The sequence below is a fragment of the Calliphora vicina genome, chromosome 5 (genome assembly GCF_958450345.1).
Source record: "Calliphora vicina chromosome 5, idCalVici1.1, whole genome shotgun sequence".
In the NCBI taxonomy this organism is placed as follows: Eukaryota; Metazoa; Arthropoda; class Insecta; order Diptera; family Calliphoridae; genus Calliphora; species Calliphora vicina.
Genome location: NC_088784.1, coordinates 108004238 through 108024593, shown reverse-complemented (window position 1 = coordinate 108024593; position 20356 = coordinate 108004238). Strand labels below are relative to the sequence as shown.

The window sequence follows — 20356 nt, the reverse complement described above, 5'->3', positions numbered from 1 at the left end:
ATCGCATTTCCCAACTTCAAAAACATTGAACATAAAAATGTATGCCTTAAAGTATGCAATTATAAATTCAACAATGGTTTATTCCATAAGTGTTGCCACAAAAACAAACGTTTTCCTCATAAAGCGAAGCATAACTTAGGGAGCTAAAGTTAGTTTGAGTCTTGATACAACAATCCGAATAAATTAATTTAAAGCAAACAAGCAGCACCGCGGCTGACATCAGCCAAACCATTTTCTTTGAATTAAGTTTTAACGATTTAGATTTGGGGGGTACATGAGCCAAACATTCCCATAAGAAATACACAGGCGTGAGCATGTGAGCGTCTGATGTCAGCCGGAGAATCTGGAGTATAAAGTTGCCAGATTGATTAAAATAGAACAATTTTCTTTTTTTTATTATTTTCTATTAAGGTAGTTTTTATTAGTTTATTTTAATACTTTTCTGTTCAGTTCTGTTTTGACCCATGGAAAGTTGGCCTATTGAAATTCTTTGACCTAGCCCCCATACAAATAGCGCTTTTTCAATTAATGATGTCTCAAAAGTTTAATGCATACAAAAAACTTAGCTACAAATGGTCATAGTTCCCATACAAAAATAACTTTAACTAGACTCTTATAAAGGGACTATATTCAAAACCTATCTTAAGGTGGTTTTTCGATTATTCTATCCTGGTTTGTGCTATAACTATAGCAGTCTTCCCAATAAATACCAAAAGACACACTAGTTTTTTTTTTATTTATAATTTCGAGACTTTTATTAATAATAAATGACAATTTTATTGTTTATTGTGATATGTATAAAAAATATTATTATGCATTATATGTGTAAATGTTAGTACTAATGTGTTAACAAAAAAGAAAATAATAATAGTAAAAAGAAAATAGGGGGGAATATTAATAATATGCATTAACAACAATTATGTCTGCATGTTTTAAAAAAAAATAGATACAACATTACAAATACAAAATTGCTTAATTAGTTGCGTTTGAAAAATTTATGATCATTTAGTATCCCTAGATTGTTGGAATGCACCTTGTTTTGTTTTATGCACAGCACATGTTGTGACCGGAAGCGTTTTGTATTCCATTTTGTAAAGACTGGACGAAGAGGAAGTTTCGTTTCCGAAGGAAATAGATGATTGATTGGCACGTTGACGTGAGGCGACACGCTCAGAGCTTCTGCTGTACGAGGGGAAATCTAGAGCGGAGGTATGAACGGACATTGTTTGGTGTGCCGTTGATCCTCTGTTGTTCGTCTGTTGATTGTTGATATCGCGGTGTTTTGTCGTTATGCTACGCCGTTCATTTATATTGTTGGAGGCTGAAGACTCTGCTTCTTTCTGACGATGAATACTGGTGTAACTTTGTCGTTCGCTGGGGAACCAATTGCTGGAAGGTTGTTCGTTTAGGTTCATTATACTCTTACGCTGTATTTTGGCATTTGACGTAAGACTACCAAATTGATTGGATTCTGATGTAGCGTTTTTACGTTGCAGTATTGTATTGGCGACATTGGACTCTGAAGAAAATTCTGTTTTACGATGATGGAACTGCTTGCTAGTCGACATGGATGTTGAGGTTGCATTTGTGCTTTCTAAACTGTTTGAGCTGATGTTTGTTGAGTTTGAGCGAGTAACGTTGCCGTTACTACCATTAATAGTGTTTGTTATCTTTGACGCAGCAGTGTCATGGCTATGAGTTCCGTGGCCACTACCAGTAATAATGTTATTCATGTCAGAAGTATTTGATTGTCTTTGATTGACACAAGTACCTCTTCTAATTATGGTTGAGCCATCGGTGTTATGGATGTGAGTTTCATGGCCACTACTTCCGGCACTACTAATAATGTTCTTCATGTCAGAGGTATTTGCATTTCTTTGATTGACACAAGTATCTCTTCTAATTATGGTTGAGCCATCGGTGTTATGGATGTGAGTTTCATGGCCACTGCTTCCGCCACTACTAATAATGTTCTTCATGTCGGAAGTATTTCCATGTCTTTGATTAACACAAGTAGCTCTTCTGATGATGGTTGTACCATCGGTATGAATGTGTTGGTTTGAAGACGCTAGTTTGCCGGCCAAGCAAGTATGCTGGTGTTGTGCTCCAGTTGAATTATTTTGAATACTGCTTCTCGTAGAAGTGCTGCCATTTGTTATATGGTTGGTATTATGTTCTGTCGAATCAACTATAGTTCTATTTCTGGCCGTTACACGGTTTTGGGTAACGGAAACGTCTTCCTTGTGAATGTTTTCCACATTTTTAACATTCTTTGTGGTTGATGATTTTTCAACATTCTCAATGACATTCACCTTGCCTTGCCTTCTGATGTACTGAGTTTCTGGTTCTTTTTTCGATTTACCGCCAACGACAGTGATGACCTTTTTAGTGGAGACTATGACCATACCATCAGCAGGTTTCTCAGTTGTTAAGTCAGTGACAGGAACGGCTGTCTTACCAGATGCAAAACTCATCTGACTTGTTGTCTTCAATATAGAGCTATCGGATCCTAAACTTATAGAAGAACTATTGTGTGCGTACTTGTTTTTAGTTTGACGCACTGTGGCAGTGGTTTGCTGAGTAGTTTTAGTATCACTCTTCTTTACGATATCCATTTTGCCTTCGAGTTTTAAGTTGTCTACTGGACGCCTTGGAGTAGCTCTATCGACCACATCTTTAGGACCCATTGGTTTGTCTTTATGGTAGAAATCTCCTTCTGGTTTTAGATTATCAGTGGGTTTGATGGGAGTTGGTCGCTTAACGTACTGATACGAGTCCTTTTGCTCGAATGTCATTTGACCTTCAGTTCTCAAATTGTCTTTGTGCACCACACGCTCTACTCTTTCTCCGGGTTTATAAGGAGATTTTTCTGGTGTAACGAATTCACCTTCGGGTTTCAAATTATCAGTAGGTTTGATTGGTGTTGGTCTCTTGCCATGTTGGTAAATATCCTTACGTTCGAATGTCATTTCACCCTCAGTACGCAGGTTATCTTTGTGTACTATGCGCTCTACTCTTTCACCGGGTTTGTATGAAGGCTTTTCAGGTGTAACGAATTGTCCCTCAGGCTTCAGATTGTCAGTGGGTTTAATAGGAGTAGGTCTCTTGACATGTTGATATGTTTCATGTTGTTCGAATGTCATTTCACCCTCCATTCGCAAATTATCTTTGTGAATAACTCGCTGAACTTTGTCGGCCGGCTTATACGATGGTTTTTCAGGAGTTGCAAAATCTCCTTCAGGTTTCAAATTATCTACCGGTTTCTTAGCAACTGGGCGTTCGGCTGGTTTATAACCTGGTTTACCTGGAGCATAAAAATCACCTTCAGGTTTAAGATTGTCAACAGGCTTCTTTTGAGATGGTCGTTCGGCCGGTTTGAATCCTGTTTTTTCTGGTGTGTAAAAGTCACCTTCAGGCTTAAGATTATCGGACTGTTTGATGGGCTCTGGTCTCTTAACATACTTATACTCATCTTTTTCAACAAATGTCATCTCACCTTCTGTATGCAAATTGTCCTTTCTTATAATACGCGTTGTTTTTTCTCCTGGCTTATATGTGGGTTTGTCCGGCACGGTGAAATCGCCTTCCGGTTTCAGATTATCTTGGGGTTTCTTTTGAACTGGTCTCTCGGCAGGTTTAAAGCCTTGTTTTTCTGGTGTATAGAAATCACCTTCTGGTTTAAGGTTGTCTTTCATTTTTATGGGTTCTGGCCTTTTAACCGATTGATACTCGACTTTTTCATTAAATGTCATTTCCCCTTCAACACGTAAGTTATCTTTTCTAATAATCCGTTCAGTTTTTTCAGCAGGTTTAAATGATGGTTTGTCAGGAACTGTAAATTCACCTTCAGGTTTAAGGTTATCCTTGGGTTTCTTTTGCACCACTTTTTCTGCAGGCTTGTAACCGGTCTTTTCAGGAGAATAAAAGTCACCTTCGGGCTTTAGATTATCTTCATGTCGGACCTGAGTTGGTCTTTCACCAGGAACGAATTTTGGTTTGTCAGGTGCGTAGAATTCACCCTCAGGTTTAAGATTATCACCTTGCCTAACAGGCTCAGGTCTCCTGACATATTTATACTCCTCTTTTTCAACGAAAGTCATTTCACCTTCTGAACGAAGATTGTCCTTTCTAATAATTTTTTCTGTTCTTTCGGCTGGTCTAAAACCAGTCTTTTCAGGAGTATAGAAGTCTCCTTCTGGTTTTAGGTTATCTTCAGGCTTTTTCTGAACTGGGCGTTCTGCAGGTTTGTAACCAGTCTTTTCTGGAGTATAGAAGTCTCCTTCTGGTTTCAGATTGTCCTCAGGTCTCTTTTGAACTGGTCTTTCGGCAGGGCGGAATCCAGGTTTCTCAGGTGTATAGAAGTCTCCTTCTGGATGAAGATTATCTTTGTGTTTCACCTGTTTTGGCCTCTCACCTGGGACAAATTTAGACTTTTCTGGAGTATAGAAATCACCCTCTGGTTTAAGGTTATCTTCTGGCTTCTTTTGCACGGGTCTTTCAGCAGGGCGGAAACCAGGTTTTTCAGGAGCATAGAAGTCACCCTCAGGTTTTAAATTATCCTCTGGTTTCTTTTGTACAGGTCTTTCTGCTGGGCGGAACCCTTCTTTTTCAGGTTTATAGAAGTCTCCTTCAGGTTTAAGATTATCTTCATGGCGAATCTGAGAAGGTCTTTGACCTGGAACAAATTTAGGTTTATCTGGTGCGAAGAAATCACCTTCTGGCCTAAGATTATCTTCTGGTTTCTTTTGAACTGGCCTTTCTGCTGGTCGGAATCCAGGCTTCTCAGGAGTATAGAAATCTCCTTCAGGTTTAAGATTATCCTCCGGACGTACCTGAGAAGGTCGTTCACCTGAAACGAATTTTGGTTTATCTGGTGCATAGAAATCTCCCTCCGGCTTAAGATTATCTTCTGGCTTCTTTTGGACAGGTCTTTCTGCTGGTCGGAAGCCAGGCTTCTCTGGCGTATAGAAGTCACCTTCTGGCTTGAGATTATCTTCAGGCTTCTTTTGAACTGGCCTTTCTGCTGGACGGAAACCAGGCTTCTCAGGAGTATAGAAATCTCCCTCAGGTTTTAAATTATCTTCCGGTTTCTTTTGGACTGGTCTTTCTGCCGGACGGAATCCTTGTTTCTCAGGTGTATAGAAGTCTCCTTCAGGTTTAAGATTATCTTCAGGACGAACTTGAGATGGTCTTTGACCTGGGACAAATTTGGGTTTATCTGGTGCGTAGAAATCACCCTCAGGCTTAAGATTATCTTCTGGTTTCTTTTGCACAGGTCTTTCTGCAGGTCGGAATCCTGGCTTCTCAGGGGTATAAAAGTCACCTTCTGGTTTGAGATTATCTTCTGGTTTCTTTTGAACTGGTCTTTCAGCTGGCCGGAAGCCAGTTTTTTCGGGCGTGTAGAAATCACCTTCAGGCCTTAAATTATCTTCAGGACGGACTGGAGCAGGTCTGACAACATACTGATAATCTTGTTTTTCGACAAATGTCATTTCTCCTTCAGTACGCAGATTGTCTTTTCTTATTATACGCTCAATTTTTTCAGCAGGCTTGTATGTTTTTTTTTCTGGAACTGTAAAATCGCCTTCTGGTTTCAGGTTGTCTTCAGGACGAACTTGTGTAGGTCTTTCACCAGTTACAAACTTTGGTTTTTCAGGGGTATAGAATTCCCCTTCAGGTTTCAAATTATCCAAATGCTTAACGGGCTCAGGCCTTTTAACATACTGATACTCTTCTCTTTCTACAAATGTCATTTCACCCTCAGTTCGCAGGTTGTCTTTTCTTACTATACGTTCTGTTTTTTCTGCCGGTCTATAACTTGGTTTATCAGGTACGGTAAAATCACCTTCTGGTCGTAAGTTATCTTCAGGTCGAATTTGAGATGGTCTTTCACCTTGAACGAATTTAGGCTTATCTGGTGTATAAAAATCACCCTCAGGTTTCAAATTGTCTTCTGGCTTCTTTTGAACAGGTCTCTCTGCAGGTCGGAAACCTTGCTTTTCAGGTGTATAGAAGTCTCCCTCAGGTTTGAGATTATCCTCTGGTTTCTTCTGTACTGGCCTTTCTGCTGGACGGAACCCGGTCTTCTCAGGAGTATAGAAGTCTCCCTCAGGTTTGAGATTATCTTCTGGTTTCTTTTGCACTGGTCTTTCTGCTGGACGGAATCCGGGTTTCTCAGGAGTATAGAAGTCTCCCTCTGGTTTGAGGTTATCCACTGGTTTCTTTTGAACAGGCCTTTCAGCTGGGCGGAAGCCGGGCTTCTCAGGTGTGTAAAAGTCTCCTTCAGGCTTGAGATTATCTTCCGGACGAACTTGCGAAGGCCTTTCACCGGAAACGTATTTAGGTTTATCTGGTGTATAGAAATCTCCTTCAGGCTTGAGGTTATCTTCTGGTTTCTTTTGCACAGGTCTTTCTGCCGGACGGAAACCTTGCTTCTCAGGTGTATAGAAGTCTCCTTCAGGTTTAAGATTATCTTCTGGACGAACTTGAGAAGGTCTTTCACCGGAAACGTATTTGGGTTTATCTGGCGCATAGAAGTCTCCTTCTGGTTTAAGATTATCCTCAGGTTTCTTTTGCACAGGTCTTTCAGCCGGACGGAATCCCTGCTTCTCAGGAGTATAGAAGTCTCCTTCAGGTTTAAGATTATCTTCCGGACGAACTTGAGAAGGTCTTTCACCGGAAACGTATTTGGGTTTATCTGGTGCATAAAAGTCTCCTTCTGGTTTAAGATTATCTTCAGGTTTCTTTTGAACAGGCCTTTCAGCTGGACGGAAGCCGGGCTTCTCAGGAGTATAGAAATCACCTTCAGGCTTGAGATTGTCTTCTGGTTTCTTTTGCACAGGTCTTTCTGCCGGACGGAAACCTTGCTTCTCAGGAGTATAGAAGTCTCCTTCAGGTTTAAGATTATCTTCCGGACGAACTTGAGATGGCCTTTCTCCGGAGACGTATTTGGGTTTATCTGGTGCATAAAAGTCTCCTTCTGGTTTTAAATTATCTTCAGGTTTCTTTTGAACAGGTCTCTCAGCCGGACGGAATCCCGGCTTCTCAGGAGTGTAAAAGTCTCCCTCAGGTTTCAGATTATCTTCCGGACGAACTTGAGAAGGTCTTTCACCGGAAACGTATTTGGGTTTATCTGGTGTATAGAAGTCTCCTTCTGGCTTAAGATTATCCTCAGGTTTCTTTTGCACAGGTCTTTCAGCCGGACGGAATCCCTGCTTCTCAGGAGTATAGAAGTCCCCTTCAGGCTTAAGATTGTCTTCCGGACGAACTTGAGAAGGTCTCTCACCAGAAACGTATTTGGGTTTATCTGGGGCATAGAAGTCTCCTTCTGGCTTAAGATTATCTTCCGGTTTCTTTTGAACGGGCCTTTCAGCTGGACGGAAGCCGGGCTTCTCAGGTGTGTAGAATTCTCCTTCAGGCTTAAGATTATCTTCAGGTTTCTTTTGAACAGGTCTCTCAGCCGGACGGAATCCCTGCTTCTCAGGAGTATAGAAGTCCCCTTCTGGCTTAAGATTGTCTTCCGGACGAACTTGAGAAGGTCTCTCACCAGAAACGTATTTGGGTTTATCTGGTGCATAGAAATCACCTTCGGGTTTCAAATTGTCTTCTGGCTTCTTCTGAACAGGCCTTTCTGCCGGACGGAATCCAGTTTTCTCAGGCGTGTAAAAGTCTCCTTCTGGCTTGAGATTATCTTCCGGTCGCACTTGTGTTGGTCTTTCACCTGGCATGTATTTTTGCTTTTCAGGAGCATAAAATTCCCCTTCAGGTTTAAGATTATCTAATCGTCTCACAGGTTCAGGTCTCACAACATACTGATATTCTTCCTTTTCTACAAATGTCATTTCGCCCTCTGTGCGAAGATTATCCTTTCGAATAATGCGCTCATTTCGCTCAGCTGGTTTGAATTCAGGTTTGTCTGGAACTGTGAAATCGCCCTCAGGTTTAAGGTTATCCTTTGGTTTTTTCTGTATTGGCCTCTCTGCTGGAACAAATCCATGTTTCTCCGGTGTATAGAAATCACCCTCCGGTTTAAGATTGTCCTCTGGACGTTTTTGAACTGGCCTTTCAGCGGGTTTAAAACCAGTTTTTTCTGGAGTATAGAATTCACCTTCAGGTTTGAGATTATCTTCGGGTCGAACTTGAGATGGTCTTTCACCTGGAATGAATTTTAATTTCTCTGGGGTATAAAATTCACCTTCTGGCTTTAGGTTATCCAATTGCTTTACAAGTTCTGGCCTCTTTACGTATTGATATTCTTCTTTTTCTACAAAAGTCATTTCTCCTTCCGTGCGAAGATTGTCTCTTCTTATTACCCGTTCGGTCTTTTCTGCAGGTTTATAAGTTGGCTTATCAGGTACAGTAAATTCACCCTCTGATTTCAAATTATCTTGTGGCTTCTTCTGAACCGGTCTTTCAGCGGCTGTGAACTTGGGTTTATCTGGAGTATAAAACTCACCTTCAGGTCTTAAATTGTCTTCGGGACGAACTTGGCTAGGCCTTTCACCAGGCATATACTTAATTTTTTCGGGAGCGTAGAAATCTCCTTCGGGTTTAAGATTATCTTCAGGTCTCTTTTGCTCTGGTCTTTCAGCTGGACGATAACCTGGTTTATCCGGAGTGTAAAAATCACCTTCTGGTTTTAGATTGTCTTCTGGTCTTTTTTGCTGTGGTCTTTCAGCAGGTCTATATCCTTGTTTTTCAGGAGTATAGAAATCTCCCTCTGGTTTTAAATTATCTTCAGGACGTTTTTGAATAGGTCTTTCAGCTGGTTTATAGCCAGTCTTTTCCGGTGTGTAGAATTTGCCTTCAGGCTTCAAATTATCCTCTGGTCGGACCTGTGATGGTCTTTCCCCAGGGATGAATTCTATTTTTTCGGGAGTATAAAACTCGCCTTCTGGCTTCAAATTATCTTGTTTCTTTACGGGTTCTGGCCTCTTGACATACGTATACTCTTGTTTTTCCACAAATGTCATCTCACCTTCCGAGCGCAAATTGTCAGTTCTAATTATACGTTCATTTCGTTCAGCAGGTTTGAATATTGGCTTATCGGGAACTGTAAATTCGCCCTCAGGCCTAAGATTATCTTCCGGCTTCTTTTGAACGGGTCTTTCAGCTGGTCTGTATCCAGTCTTTTCTGGAGTGTAAAATTCACCCTCAGGTTTCAAATTATCTTCTGGGCGGATTTGCTGAGGCCGTTCCCCAGAAATATATTTCGGCTTCTCTGGGGTAAAGAAATCTCCTTCTGGTTTTAAATTATCCTTTTGTTTTACAAGTTCTGGACGCACAATGTATTGGTATTCATCTTTCTCTGTGAACGTCATTTCACCCTCACTACGTAGGTTATCTTTTCTAACAATACGCTCGGTTTTTTCGGCTGGAGTAAAGGTAGGTTTATCTGGAACAGTAAAATCTCCTTCAGGCCTCAAATTATCTTGCGGTTTTTTCTGAATTGGTCGCTCTGCCGGTTTAAATCCAGGCTTGTCTGGAGTATAGAATTCACCCTCGGGTCTTAGATTATCTTCAGGTTTCTTTTGTGTAGGACGCTCTGCGGGTCTGTAACCAGGCTTTTCTGGGACATAGAACTCTCCCTCAGGTTTTAAGTTATCATCATGACGTATCTGGGTAGGCCTGCTAACATAATGGTATTCTTCTTTTTCTGTGAAAAACATTTCACCTTCAGTACGAAGATTATCTTTTCGGATAACTTGTTCAGTTCTTTCTGCTGGTCTGAATGCAGACTTTTCAGGGGTATAGAATTCACCTTCTGGCCGTAGATTATCCTCGGGACGAACTTGAGTAGGTCTCTCACCAGGTTTATAGTGTGGTTTATCAGGGGCATAAAAATCGCCTTCAGGTTTTAAATTATCTTCAGGGCGTTTTTGTTGTGGTCTTTCAGCAGGCCTAAAACCAGGTTTATCAGGCGTGTAAAATTCACCTTCTGGTTTAAGGTTATCCACTGGACGTTTTTGTTGGGGTCTTTCTGCTGGCCTGAACCCAGGTTTTTCTGGGGTATAAAATTCACCTTCAGGTCTTAAGTTATCTTCAGGGCGAACCTGAGAAGGCCGTTCACCAGATTCGTATTTTGGCTTATCTGGAGCATAAAATTCACCTTCTGGTTTGAGGTTGTCCTCAGGACGTTTTTGTTGTGGTCTTTCAGCTGGTTTGAATCCGGGTTTCTCAGGAGTATAGAATTCACCTTCAGGCCTTAAATTGTCCTCATGGCGAACTTGAGTAGGTCTTTCACCAGGTTTGTATTTTGGCTTATCTGGAGCATAAAAATCACCTTCTGGTTTAAGATTGTCTTCAGGACGTTTTTGTTGTGGTCTTTCTGCTGGCCTGAACCCAGGTTTTTCTGGGGTATAAAATTCTCCTTCTGGCCGGAGATTGTCCTCGGGACGAACTTGAGTGGGTCTCTCACCTGGTTTATATTGTGGTTTATCAGGTGCATAAAAATCGCCTTCAGGTTTTAAATTATCTTCAGGGCGTTTTTGTTGTGGTCTTTCTGCCGGCCTAAAACCAGGTTTATCTGGGGTGTAAAATTCACCTTCTGGCTTAAGGTTGTCCTCTGGACGTTTTTGTTGTGGTCTTTCAGCAGGTCTAAAACCAGGTTTTTCAGGAGTGTAAAATTCACCTTCTGGCCTTAAATTATCTTCATGCCGTACTTGTGAGGGTCTTTCACCAGGTTTGTATTTTGGCTTATCTGGAGCATAAAAATCGCCTTCTGGTTTAAGATTGTCTTCAGGACGTTTTTGTTGCGGTCTTTCTGCAGGCCTAAAACCAGGTTTTTCTGGGGTGTAAAATTCACCTTCTGGTCTTAAATTATCTTCAGGACGAACTTGAGACGGTCTTTCCCCAGGTTTATATTTTGGCTTATCTGGAGCATAAAAATCTCCTTCTGGTTTAAGGTTATCCTCAGGTCGTTTTTGTTGAGGTCTTTCAGCTGGTCTGAAGCCAGGTTTTTCGGGAGTATAGAATTCACCCTCTGGTCTTAAGTTATCTTCATGGCGTACTTGGCTGGGTCTTTCACCAGGTTTATATGAAGGTTTATCCGGAGCGTAAAAATCTCCCTCAGGCTTTAAATTATCCTCAGGACGCTTTTGTTGCGGTCTTTCAGCTGGCCTAAAACCTGTTTTCTCTGGGGTGTAAAAGTCGCCTTCTGGTCTTAGATTATCCTCTGGCCGAACTTGGCTAGGTCTTTCACCTGGTTTATACGATGGTTTTTCAGGTGCATAAAAGTCGCCTTCTGGTTTTAAATTATCTTCTGGACGTTTTTGTTGTGGCCTTTCTGCAGGCTTAAAACCGGGCTTTTCTGGAGTATAGAATTCACCCTCTGGTCTTAAGTTATCTTGATGGCGAATTTGAGTGGGTCTTTCACCAGGTTTGTATGAGGTTTTATCTGGAGCGTAAAAATCACCCTCTGGCTTTAAATTATCCTCAGGACGTTTTTGTTGGGGTCTTTCAGCAGGCCTAAAACCAGGCTTTTCAGGAGTGTAAAATTCACCTTCTGGTCTCAGATTATCTTCTGGCCGAACTTGAGTAGGTCTTTCACCTGGTTTATATGACAGTTTTTCAGGTTTATAAAAGTCACCTTCTGGTTTTAAGTTATCCTCGGGACGTTTTTGTTGCGGTCTTTCAGCAGGTCTGAAGCCTGGTTTTTCTGGAGTGTAAAATTCACCTTCTGGTTTTAAATTATCTTCATGACGTACTTGGGAGGGTCTTTCTCCAGGTTTATATTGAGGTTTCTCAGGTGTATAAAAGTCTCCTTCAGGTTTGAGATTGTCACCCCTAACAACTGCTTGCTGTCTTTGTACATATTTGTACTCTTCCTTTTCAGTAAAAGTCATTTCTCCTTCTGTACGAAGATTATCCTTGCGAATAATAACTTCAGGAGCATAAAATTCACCTTCAGGCTTGAGATTATCTTCGGGCCGTTTTTGTTGAGGACGTTCTGATGGTCGGTAGCCAGGTTTTTCGGGAGCATAAAATTCACCCTCTGGTTTTAAATTGTCTCCATGGCGAACCTGAGTTGGTCTTTCGCCTGGCGTATATTTAGGTTTATCTGGAGCGTAAAATTCACCTTCTGGCTTCAAATTGTCATGGGGTCGCACTGGCTGAGTTCTTACAATGTATTCGTATTCTTCATTTTCTGTTACTTCTTTAGTACTATCTAAATGTCTTGGTAGTGGTTTAGGAATGTATTTGTCACCTTTTCTAGTTGTGGTTAGAGATTCATTGTCTTCGAAATCTGATTTCGACCACGTGTTAGTGCGTACTCTCGTTGTTTCAACATTGTCAACCATATCTAAAGCAAATATCACAAAGACAAATTATAGAAAAACTAAAGTGAAATAAATTTAGTCATAATACCTGTAGATTCTATAAGAGTCTCTTGATTCAAGGTTTTAGAAGCTGTATCGCTAGTTGTACAATGATGACGTCTGCAAATGTAAATGGTAGTTGGTTAAAACAAAAATAAATAATTTTGTAAAATTTTGCATTGCAATCTTACCCGCAAGTACAAATTTCACATATACACATCTCAGTGTGAGTAGATCTTTGAGTTGTTCTTTTATCGACTCCATCCTATGCGACAAAAATTGAGAATGTTGGTAAAATATTAGAATTATTTGTTATTATGAAAAACTTACCTTTCGTGAATCGGTTAATTTCTTACGATTTATTTGTGTTTCATTTATTTCGTCGTAAATATTTTCGGTTACATCTTTGCGTTTTGAAGTCTTGTTTAAATTGTATTCAATATTTTCATTATCTTCCGATATTTTTGAATTCTTTTCAATTTCAGTATACTCATCAATGTAAACGGTTTTCTTCGGAGCTTCTACAATCTTTTCAATGACATCGGTGCGTGTTTTCTCGTCTAGAACACGCCAGTCATTAATACTAGCATCGTAGATCTACACAAAAAGAAATATTCAAATATAATTTAATCATTGTTCAAGTTGCTAATTAATTTGTTGTCTTGTGCAAACCAGCAACAAATTATTAAAGGTATTCACGTCAGCTTAATAATAAAATTGTACACAAATCAAATCATTGATCCTTTTTGAGCTATTCTTTATAATCCCAACTCCTGGATTATGTTGCACTTATAACTTTTAATTACATTATATGATGCAAGTATATCCACGTGAAAATCAATGTTCGACAAGTCCAGATTTAATTTCATAAATTTCCGAATTTAATATGTTTTAGGTACATATTGGTAAAGACTGATATCGTGTATTATTTAAGAGGTAGTATATTTAGAAGGTTTTTTTTTGTTTATTGTTATTCATTATTCATTAATTCAAAAAATTACAATTTTCATTAATATGGTCTCAGCGCCTCTAGGTCATTGTTGAGACAGCGTTGGCTACAATATACAAATTATTAATTCGGTTAATACAGGAGAATGGAACCACGTCGATGACCAAAACTATATTGAGGTCTATAATAATGAAATAACTAACATATTTATAGAATTTATAAATTTGGATGTCTTTTCGAAAACAAATTCTTTAGAGGATCATTGGTTAAAATGGCCACTTTTGGAATGATACACGAAACACACTATATAGATTTGGTAGTCCAAGGGGTCCCTAATGATGTTCTGGGATAGCTGAACTAGGATAGGATAGTGGGATGGCTGAACTAACTTTAGAATTTGAGAAAATTGATTTTGAAAAAAAACTTTAGAGGATCATTGGTAAAAATTACCATTTTTGGAATGGTTCACGGAACACACTATATAGGTTTGGTAGTTGAAGGGGTCCCTAATGATTCACTAGTAGTGGGATAGCTGAACTAATTTTGAGATTTGAGAAAATTGAGTTTGAAAAAAAGTATGATTTTGAAAAATTTTTGCTTGTAATGAATAACAAAATGAATTGTAAAAAATCGACTTAAGCCTTTTTTAATAGATTTTAATTGAAGAAAAATTTAATCATTCAATACATTTTTAAAGCTATTCTGTAATGGAATTGAATTTAAAAATTTTTTTTAAATTATTCAATAAGGTATTAATTCTTATAAGAATGAATTCCATACATTTGAAGTACAAAGGTATTAAGACTATGAATTAATTCGTAATGAATTCATTAACAGAATGGTCAAGATATAACATTTATATTGATTTCGAAAATGGATGAAATCAAATCATACTATTTATTTTGATTCTTTTTTCTATCTTTATGAAAACATGACCTGCTGGAAATGACAGGAAGTCTGCTACTGACGATAGTACTATTGACTAGGTACTTAGTTTGGGACCATATGTAGACATTGGAACCTGAGACTCACTAATACATTTTAGTAGTTCTAGTCTACACTTTTGGTACTTTTCTGAAGTAAATGTCGATAATGAAACAGAATATTTTGTTAACAATCGACGTTGTATTAAAAAATTAAAAAAATATACAGTTTTTTCTCATCAAAGACAAATATAAAAATGAAGACAATTCATTGACAATGTTGCCAAAAAATTGGTGACTTGGAGACACTTGTCCCCAGGTTTCCTTCAGGGATGTAAGTTAAATTATTGAATATTTTCACCAACTTAATGCACAAATTAATAGTAAGCATAATTTTCTTTTGCTGTTTTGATTTTTCTGACGAGAATACCTCTAATATTTACAGTGCTATTCACTAAATTTGCAAGCACACATAAACAAATAAGTGATGTTTTCTCTTACAATTAAAATTCTACGCTAATTATGAGAACATCAACTAATTATTTCACAGCGCTCTTTCAAATCACAAGTTCTCTGTTCTCTTACCTTGGTGATCTCAGTTGTTGTTGTGATGTTGGCAACATCAGTATTGTCTTTCTCAATTTCACGAGCAATATCTTGTGGCACAAACGCTTTAGAATCAACAAACGATTTCTCATCAACAACCTTCCACTGTCCAAGCTTCGTATCGTATATTTTGGTTGTGTATGTGGTGGTGGTTGTGTTAATGACATCATCGACTATTTCGGGGAATACTTTTTCATGAGCATTATTCACAGTCTTCTCTTCAACGATACGCCACTTGTTGTTGCGACGATCATAGATTTTCTTTTTGTACGTAACTTTGCAAGTACCATCCGAACCCTGGCTAACGAAACGCTCATAGGTGGGCTGTTTGGTGTCGTTGGTGGCTTCTTTAAATTCTCTCCAGGTCTTGGTTTTGACATCGTAAATCTCTTTCTTCGACACCGACTTGCTCTGCTTCGATAAATGCTCTTGAGTTAGACTCTCTTGTTCGGAGACCTGTTTGGAGCTCAATGATTTCTTATTCACACTATTGCTAATGGAGGTGTTGGTATCACGTAACGCTTTAGTGGTGGATGAAGAGGAGATGATGTTGCTAGTGCTGGTGTTGGAGGTGTTTTGCACATTGATGTTGGTGGAGGAAGCTTTATTTTGTTCAATACTGGTTAGTGACGTATTATTGTCGATGGCAGTGAAGTCATCAAAATTGTGTTTGGAAGACTTGAGTGTGTTTTGTTGGTTCGACGTCATAGATGACGTAGAGGGGGTTGGAGTTGGCGGCATTAATACCTCATAAGTATCGGCAGGTAGAAGATTATTATTGTCTGAGCCACCACCAGTAATGTTTTTATTGGTTGTTGCTGGATATGAATAATGTTGTTTTTCAGTGTTGGTGTTGCTCTGCTGCTCAGCTCTAGTCGTAGTGCCATTAACAGATTCTGCTGCTAAAAACTGGCTTGACATGGTTGACGATGATGTCATTTCAGTAGCACCGTTTGTAGATTTGGCCAGCGTTTGAAATGCTTTCTTAGTAGCCATCGATTCGTCTTTTATTATCACAGTTTCTGGCTTAAATTCCACATCCACTATATAGCCAGCACTGCCATCGGTAATTGCTTTAGCTTTAGCCGACGACGATGTTATGGAAGCCATATTCTGCGATGACATGGACTGTGATGTCGACTGAGACGATGAAGTAATGGAGGAGGAGAAGACCTTTTTCATGCTGCCCGTACTGCCACTAGTAGTTATTTCTACCACATCAATGGGTACCGAAAATACCGGTTCCTTGATGGCGGACTCGCTGACTAAATCAATGGACGAGATGACCTTTCCCATGGAGGAGTAGCCATCCGTCATCGCTTGGTGATGCTGAGATTTTGAGCTAAATTTAGATGATGACGATGACAATGATGATTCGTTATTCGATTGAATTTCGGTGACGCTGGTTTCGCTGACCGCTGACTTTGACGACGAAGACGTGGAGGCTTTGAAGTGTTTAGCCATATGAAATTCTCCTGAGGTACTGGTACTGGTAAGGCCTTGCGCTTGCGTGGCATCTGCTAAATCAGCATCCAGTTTTTTCACAGCCTTTGTAGAGGAGGAGGTGGTTGATGATGATGAGGCGTTGTTAGATGTGGAGGATGTTGTGCCAACATTTTGTTGCTGCTGCTGCTGTTGTTTCTTTTTGGCATTTCTTGAGACCATTTTGACTTGTAACTTTTAAAACACTTTATGTTGCGTTGCCACGTGAAAAAATAAATGTCAATTGTTTTAAATTCGTTTTCAAAATTTCCGTTACACTTTCAAACGTTTGGTATAAATTTAAACAAAATAAATTTTTATAAACTTTCGAATCCAATTCTTCTTTTTTTTTCTTATTATTTTATTTTTTCTCTTTTTCGGCTTTTCGTTGTATGTTTTATTCTGTTAACAATATTCGTATGCGTGTTTTTTTTTTGCTTCTTTGATTTCTTAACTATAATTTCTTTTTATTGATTAGTTGTCACGAAAAATAAAAATAAAAAACACAGAAAATAAAATAACGAAATGCTTTATTTTTAAAATATTATTCACTGGCACTTTAGTTAGTTAATGGACTCAGATACATAAGTATGAGAGTACGTTGTTTTTTTTTTGTTTTGTGTGTAGTCAAATACAACAAGAAATAGGTACTATTTTTTTTTATTTATTTTACTAGCAAAAAAATATCTAACAGAATGAAAAACACTCTAGCTGTAGCGCCTTACTCTTAGCTAATAATCAAGGTACATACAAATGACAACACTAAATGTATATTTTTTTATATTTATTTTGTTTCTGTTTCAAGTTAACAAAGCTAACAACACCACAAAAGCTTTAACACACAAATTTAAACTAAAATTTTTTCGTTTCGTTTAGATTATTCTCTCTATTCTCTTATTTTTTTTTTTTTTATTATTATGTTTGCTGTATTTTAATTATTTTTATTTTATTACTTTTATTATAATTTTGTATTTCTTTTATGTATTTTTTAGTAATTAGAAGATTATTTTTATTTTATATTTTTTGCTTTTTATTTTCGGAAAAGTCGACCGTCGCGAACCAGCACTAAATATGAACTGATCATTTGCTGTGACTGGAGCTCTATACAACCTGGCTGCTGTCGATAGTTTTTTAAGGCAGCGACGACTGCTCTTAATTTTTTGTTTTGTTTTTTTATTTTTTATTTTTTTTTCTTTTTTTTAACAATAAACATACAAGTGGGTTTCGGTTGTGCTCCTACAAACACACAAACTCTTTAAAACTTTCTACATTTGGCGTTATTTAAATAAAGGCAATCGGTTTGCATCGAATTGTATGAATTAATTAAATAAATGAAGGTATCTGCATTAAATTGTTAACATAATTGATAGCAAAATAAAAATTTATCAATAGAAAAAGATTTTAAATTCGATATTTGCACAAAAAATTCTTTATACAATAGCAACATTTCTTTGATAAGATAATAAATAACTGCTTTAGGTTTGTTTTGCTGAAATAGCTGGTAGTAATATTTAAAAATAATGTTCTGTCTGCACATTAGACTGCTGCAAAAAGCTGATTTTTATATCATACAATAATTTATCCTATAACGGTTATTATATACATGTTTGTAATTCCCTCAATATGATATTCCGAACCTATAAAGTATATAAATTCTGGATCCTTATAGATAGAGGAGTCGATTAAGCCATGCCCGTCTGTCTGTCTGTTGAAATCAATTTTCTGAAGACCCCAGATATCTTCGGGATCCATATATTCAATAATTCTGTCAGACATGCTTTCGAGAAGTTTCCTATTTAAAATCAGCAAAATCGGTCCACAAATTGATGAGATATGAGGAAAAAATCAGGACAACCTCGATTTTTGACCTATATGTATTTGGATTACTAAGTCATTTATATAGACAATATGGATACCTAATAGGGTATTCATTCGAATAATGATCGTTCGATTAATCGAATAATTTCTTACGAATAATTATTCGAACAACTTAGAAATGACTATTTTCGAATAACGAATAATTCGAACAATTTTATGTAGTATAATCGAATAAAACAAATAAAAGCATGTACATTAGGCTGGGTCGATTTGTATGGACCCGAAAAAAAAATTTTAATTTAAAAAAAAAAATTAAATTTAAAAAAAAAAATTAAAATGACAATTCGAAAAAAAAAAAATTTCCAAAAAATGAAAAAAAATTTTGTTTACATAATAATTTTTAAAATTTGTATTTGAAGTATAATTTGGTGAAGGGTATATAAGATTCGGCACAGCCGAATTTAGCTCTGTTACTTGTTTTTCTATAATAGTATCAAACAAACGTATGTTACGAATAACACGAACAATGTTGTCCTCCAAGGCGTCAATTGTTGCTGTTCATCAACATAAACTTGGCCCCACAGGATATAATCGAGAGGTGTCAAATCACACTACCTTTGACAGGTCCATTTCTTGAAATCAAGTTGGGCGTATCGATGACTGAGTTTCAAAGTAAATTTGAATGACTGAGTTTCAAAGTCGATGACTGAGTTTCAAAGTAAATTTGGATAATTTTGCATTCTGACTTTTAGTTTATGTTCTGTCAGCTGTTTTGTGGGTGATGTCATAATTTTAGTACGTGAAATTTTGTGTCATTTTTTTTTTAAATTAAAGTTTTATTAACTTTTAGTCGCCCGATCTATTCGAAATATTTTTTATTAGTTCTTTTTCATTAGTTTTTCAATAAAATCGTATCATAATTATTGTTTTTTACACCTAAACCGGCAACAATGCCCTGAGGCACTCTTCACGTTTTTGCACCTGTTTCATAAACTTAATTTGTAATTTGCCATCTGAATCTGGATGTTCTGAGCTTATTGGGTCATAATTACCATAAAAAAATTATTCGACAACTTTTTTAAAGTTTGCAGGTTAGAGGGTTAAGCCTTTCGTAAGTTCTATCCGCCTTAAAAAACCCATTTATAAGCTTGTCATTCCATTTGTATTTTCCACATTCTGGGTCAACATTCATAGACAGCGGAGACGATATATTGAAATATTGAAGCCCCCAAATAACTTACAAATATTATTGACACATCCTGGTACTTTAAAAATCGAGAAAATCGGCCCACAAATGGCTGAGATATAAGGAAAAAACAAAGACAACCTAAATTTTGTACCTATTTTTGAGCTAAATCTGGATTACGAAGTCAATATGGATATCTAAAGATCGATATTTCAAAGACCTTTGCAACGACGTATATAACGCCACTATAAGTCCGATATACAATGGGTCAAAATCGGGAAAACTTGTTTATAATCCGAATTTTTTTTCACCAAAAAAAAATTCTGACGTACATTTTTTTCACTAATAAATTAAAAAAAAAATTGGAAAAACATTTAAAAAAAAAAAAAATGAAAAAAGAATTTAAAAATAAAAAAAAAAAAATAAATTTTTTTTACCGAAAAATATTTAAAATTTGTATTTGAAAGTATGATTTGATGATGGGTATATAATTTCATTACAAATGATATTCCAAATTAATGACGAAGACAAGCTGCAACTATCACCTTTGTCATCCAGTCATCGGCAACCAGAGTTTCGATAGCTCTAAGTTCGATAGAATTAATTCTCAATTAAATTTAATATGATTTTGAAAATTGAATTGAGAATCAATTCTTTCGAACTCTAGCCGATAGCTCTTGGGATCTGAGCGATACCAAGTAGACATATATTCAAAGCTGCCGAAATTACCCCCTTCATGAAATATAATATCTTAGTGAAAGAGCAGTTTCTCCTGTGATGTTATTGGAGGAGTCATCTAAAGTACATCACAACATTAGCTTCATCTGATTAGGGACAAAATTGTTTGCTATATTCCATGTTATTCTCAATATTTTTCTGATATAGGGGTTATATGTGGGGTAGGGTCAATTATGGACCGATCCTCAAAAGTTGGTTAAAAGATTCAGGTTCATTTAAAACTTGTTTATGTGCAATTTCATAACGATATTCATTATTATAAGATAATTGTAAATATAAATTTATTTAAATTTTCGATTGTTCGAAAGTCGTACTCCAGTTTAGACACAACAAAAGC

The 20356-nt window shown here is 37.4% G+C and overlaps 1 protein-coding gene across 1 annotated transcript; it reads right to left on the bottom strand.

The window, feature by feature from the left end:
- Positions 1-725: 725 nt before the first annotated feature.
- On the bottom strand, positions 726-17467 carry Sdb (SAXO downstream of blistered). The gene is given in 6 exon segments (XM_065514276.1): positions 726-1006; positions 1008-12301; positions 12367-12437; positions 12509-12582; positions 12648-12914; positions 14775-17467. Coding segments are annotated over 6 exon segments (13422 nt in total). The 5' UTR covers positions 16461-17467; the 3' UTR covers positions 726-976.
- Between the last annotated feature and the right edge of the window lie 2889 nt (positions 17468-20356).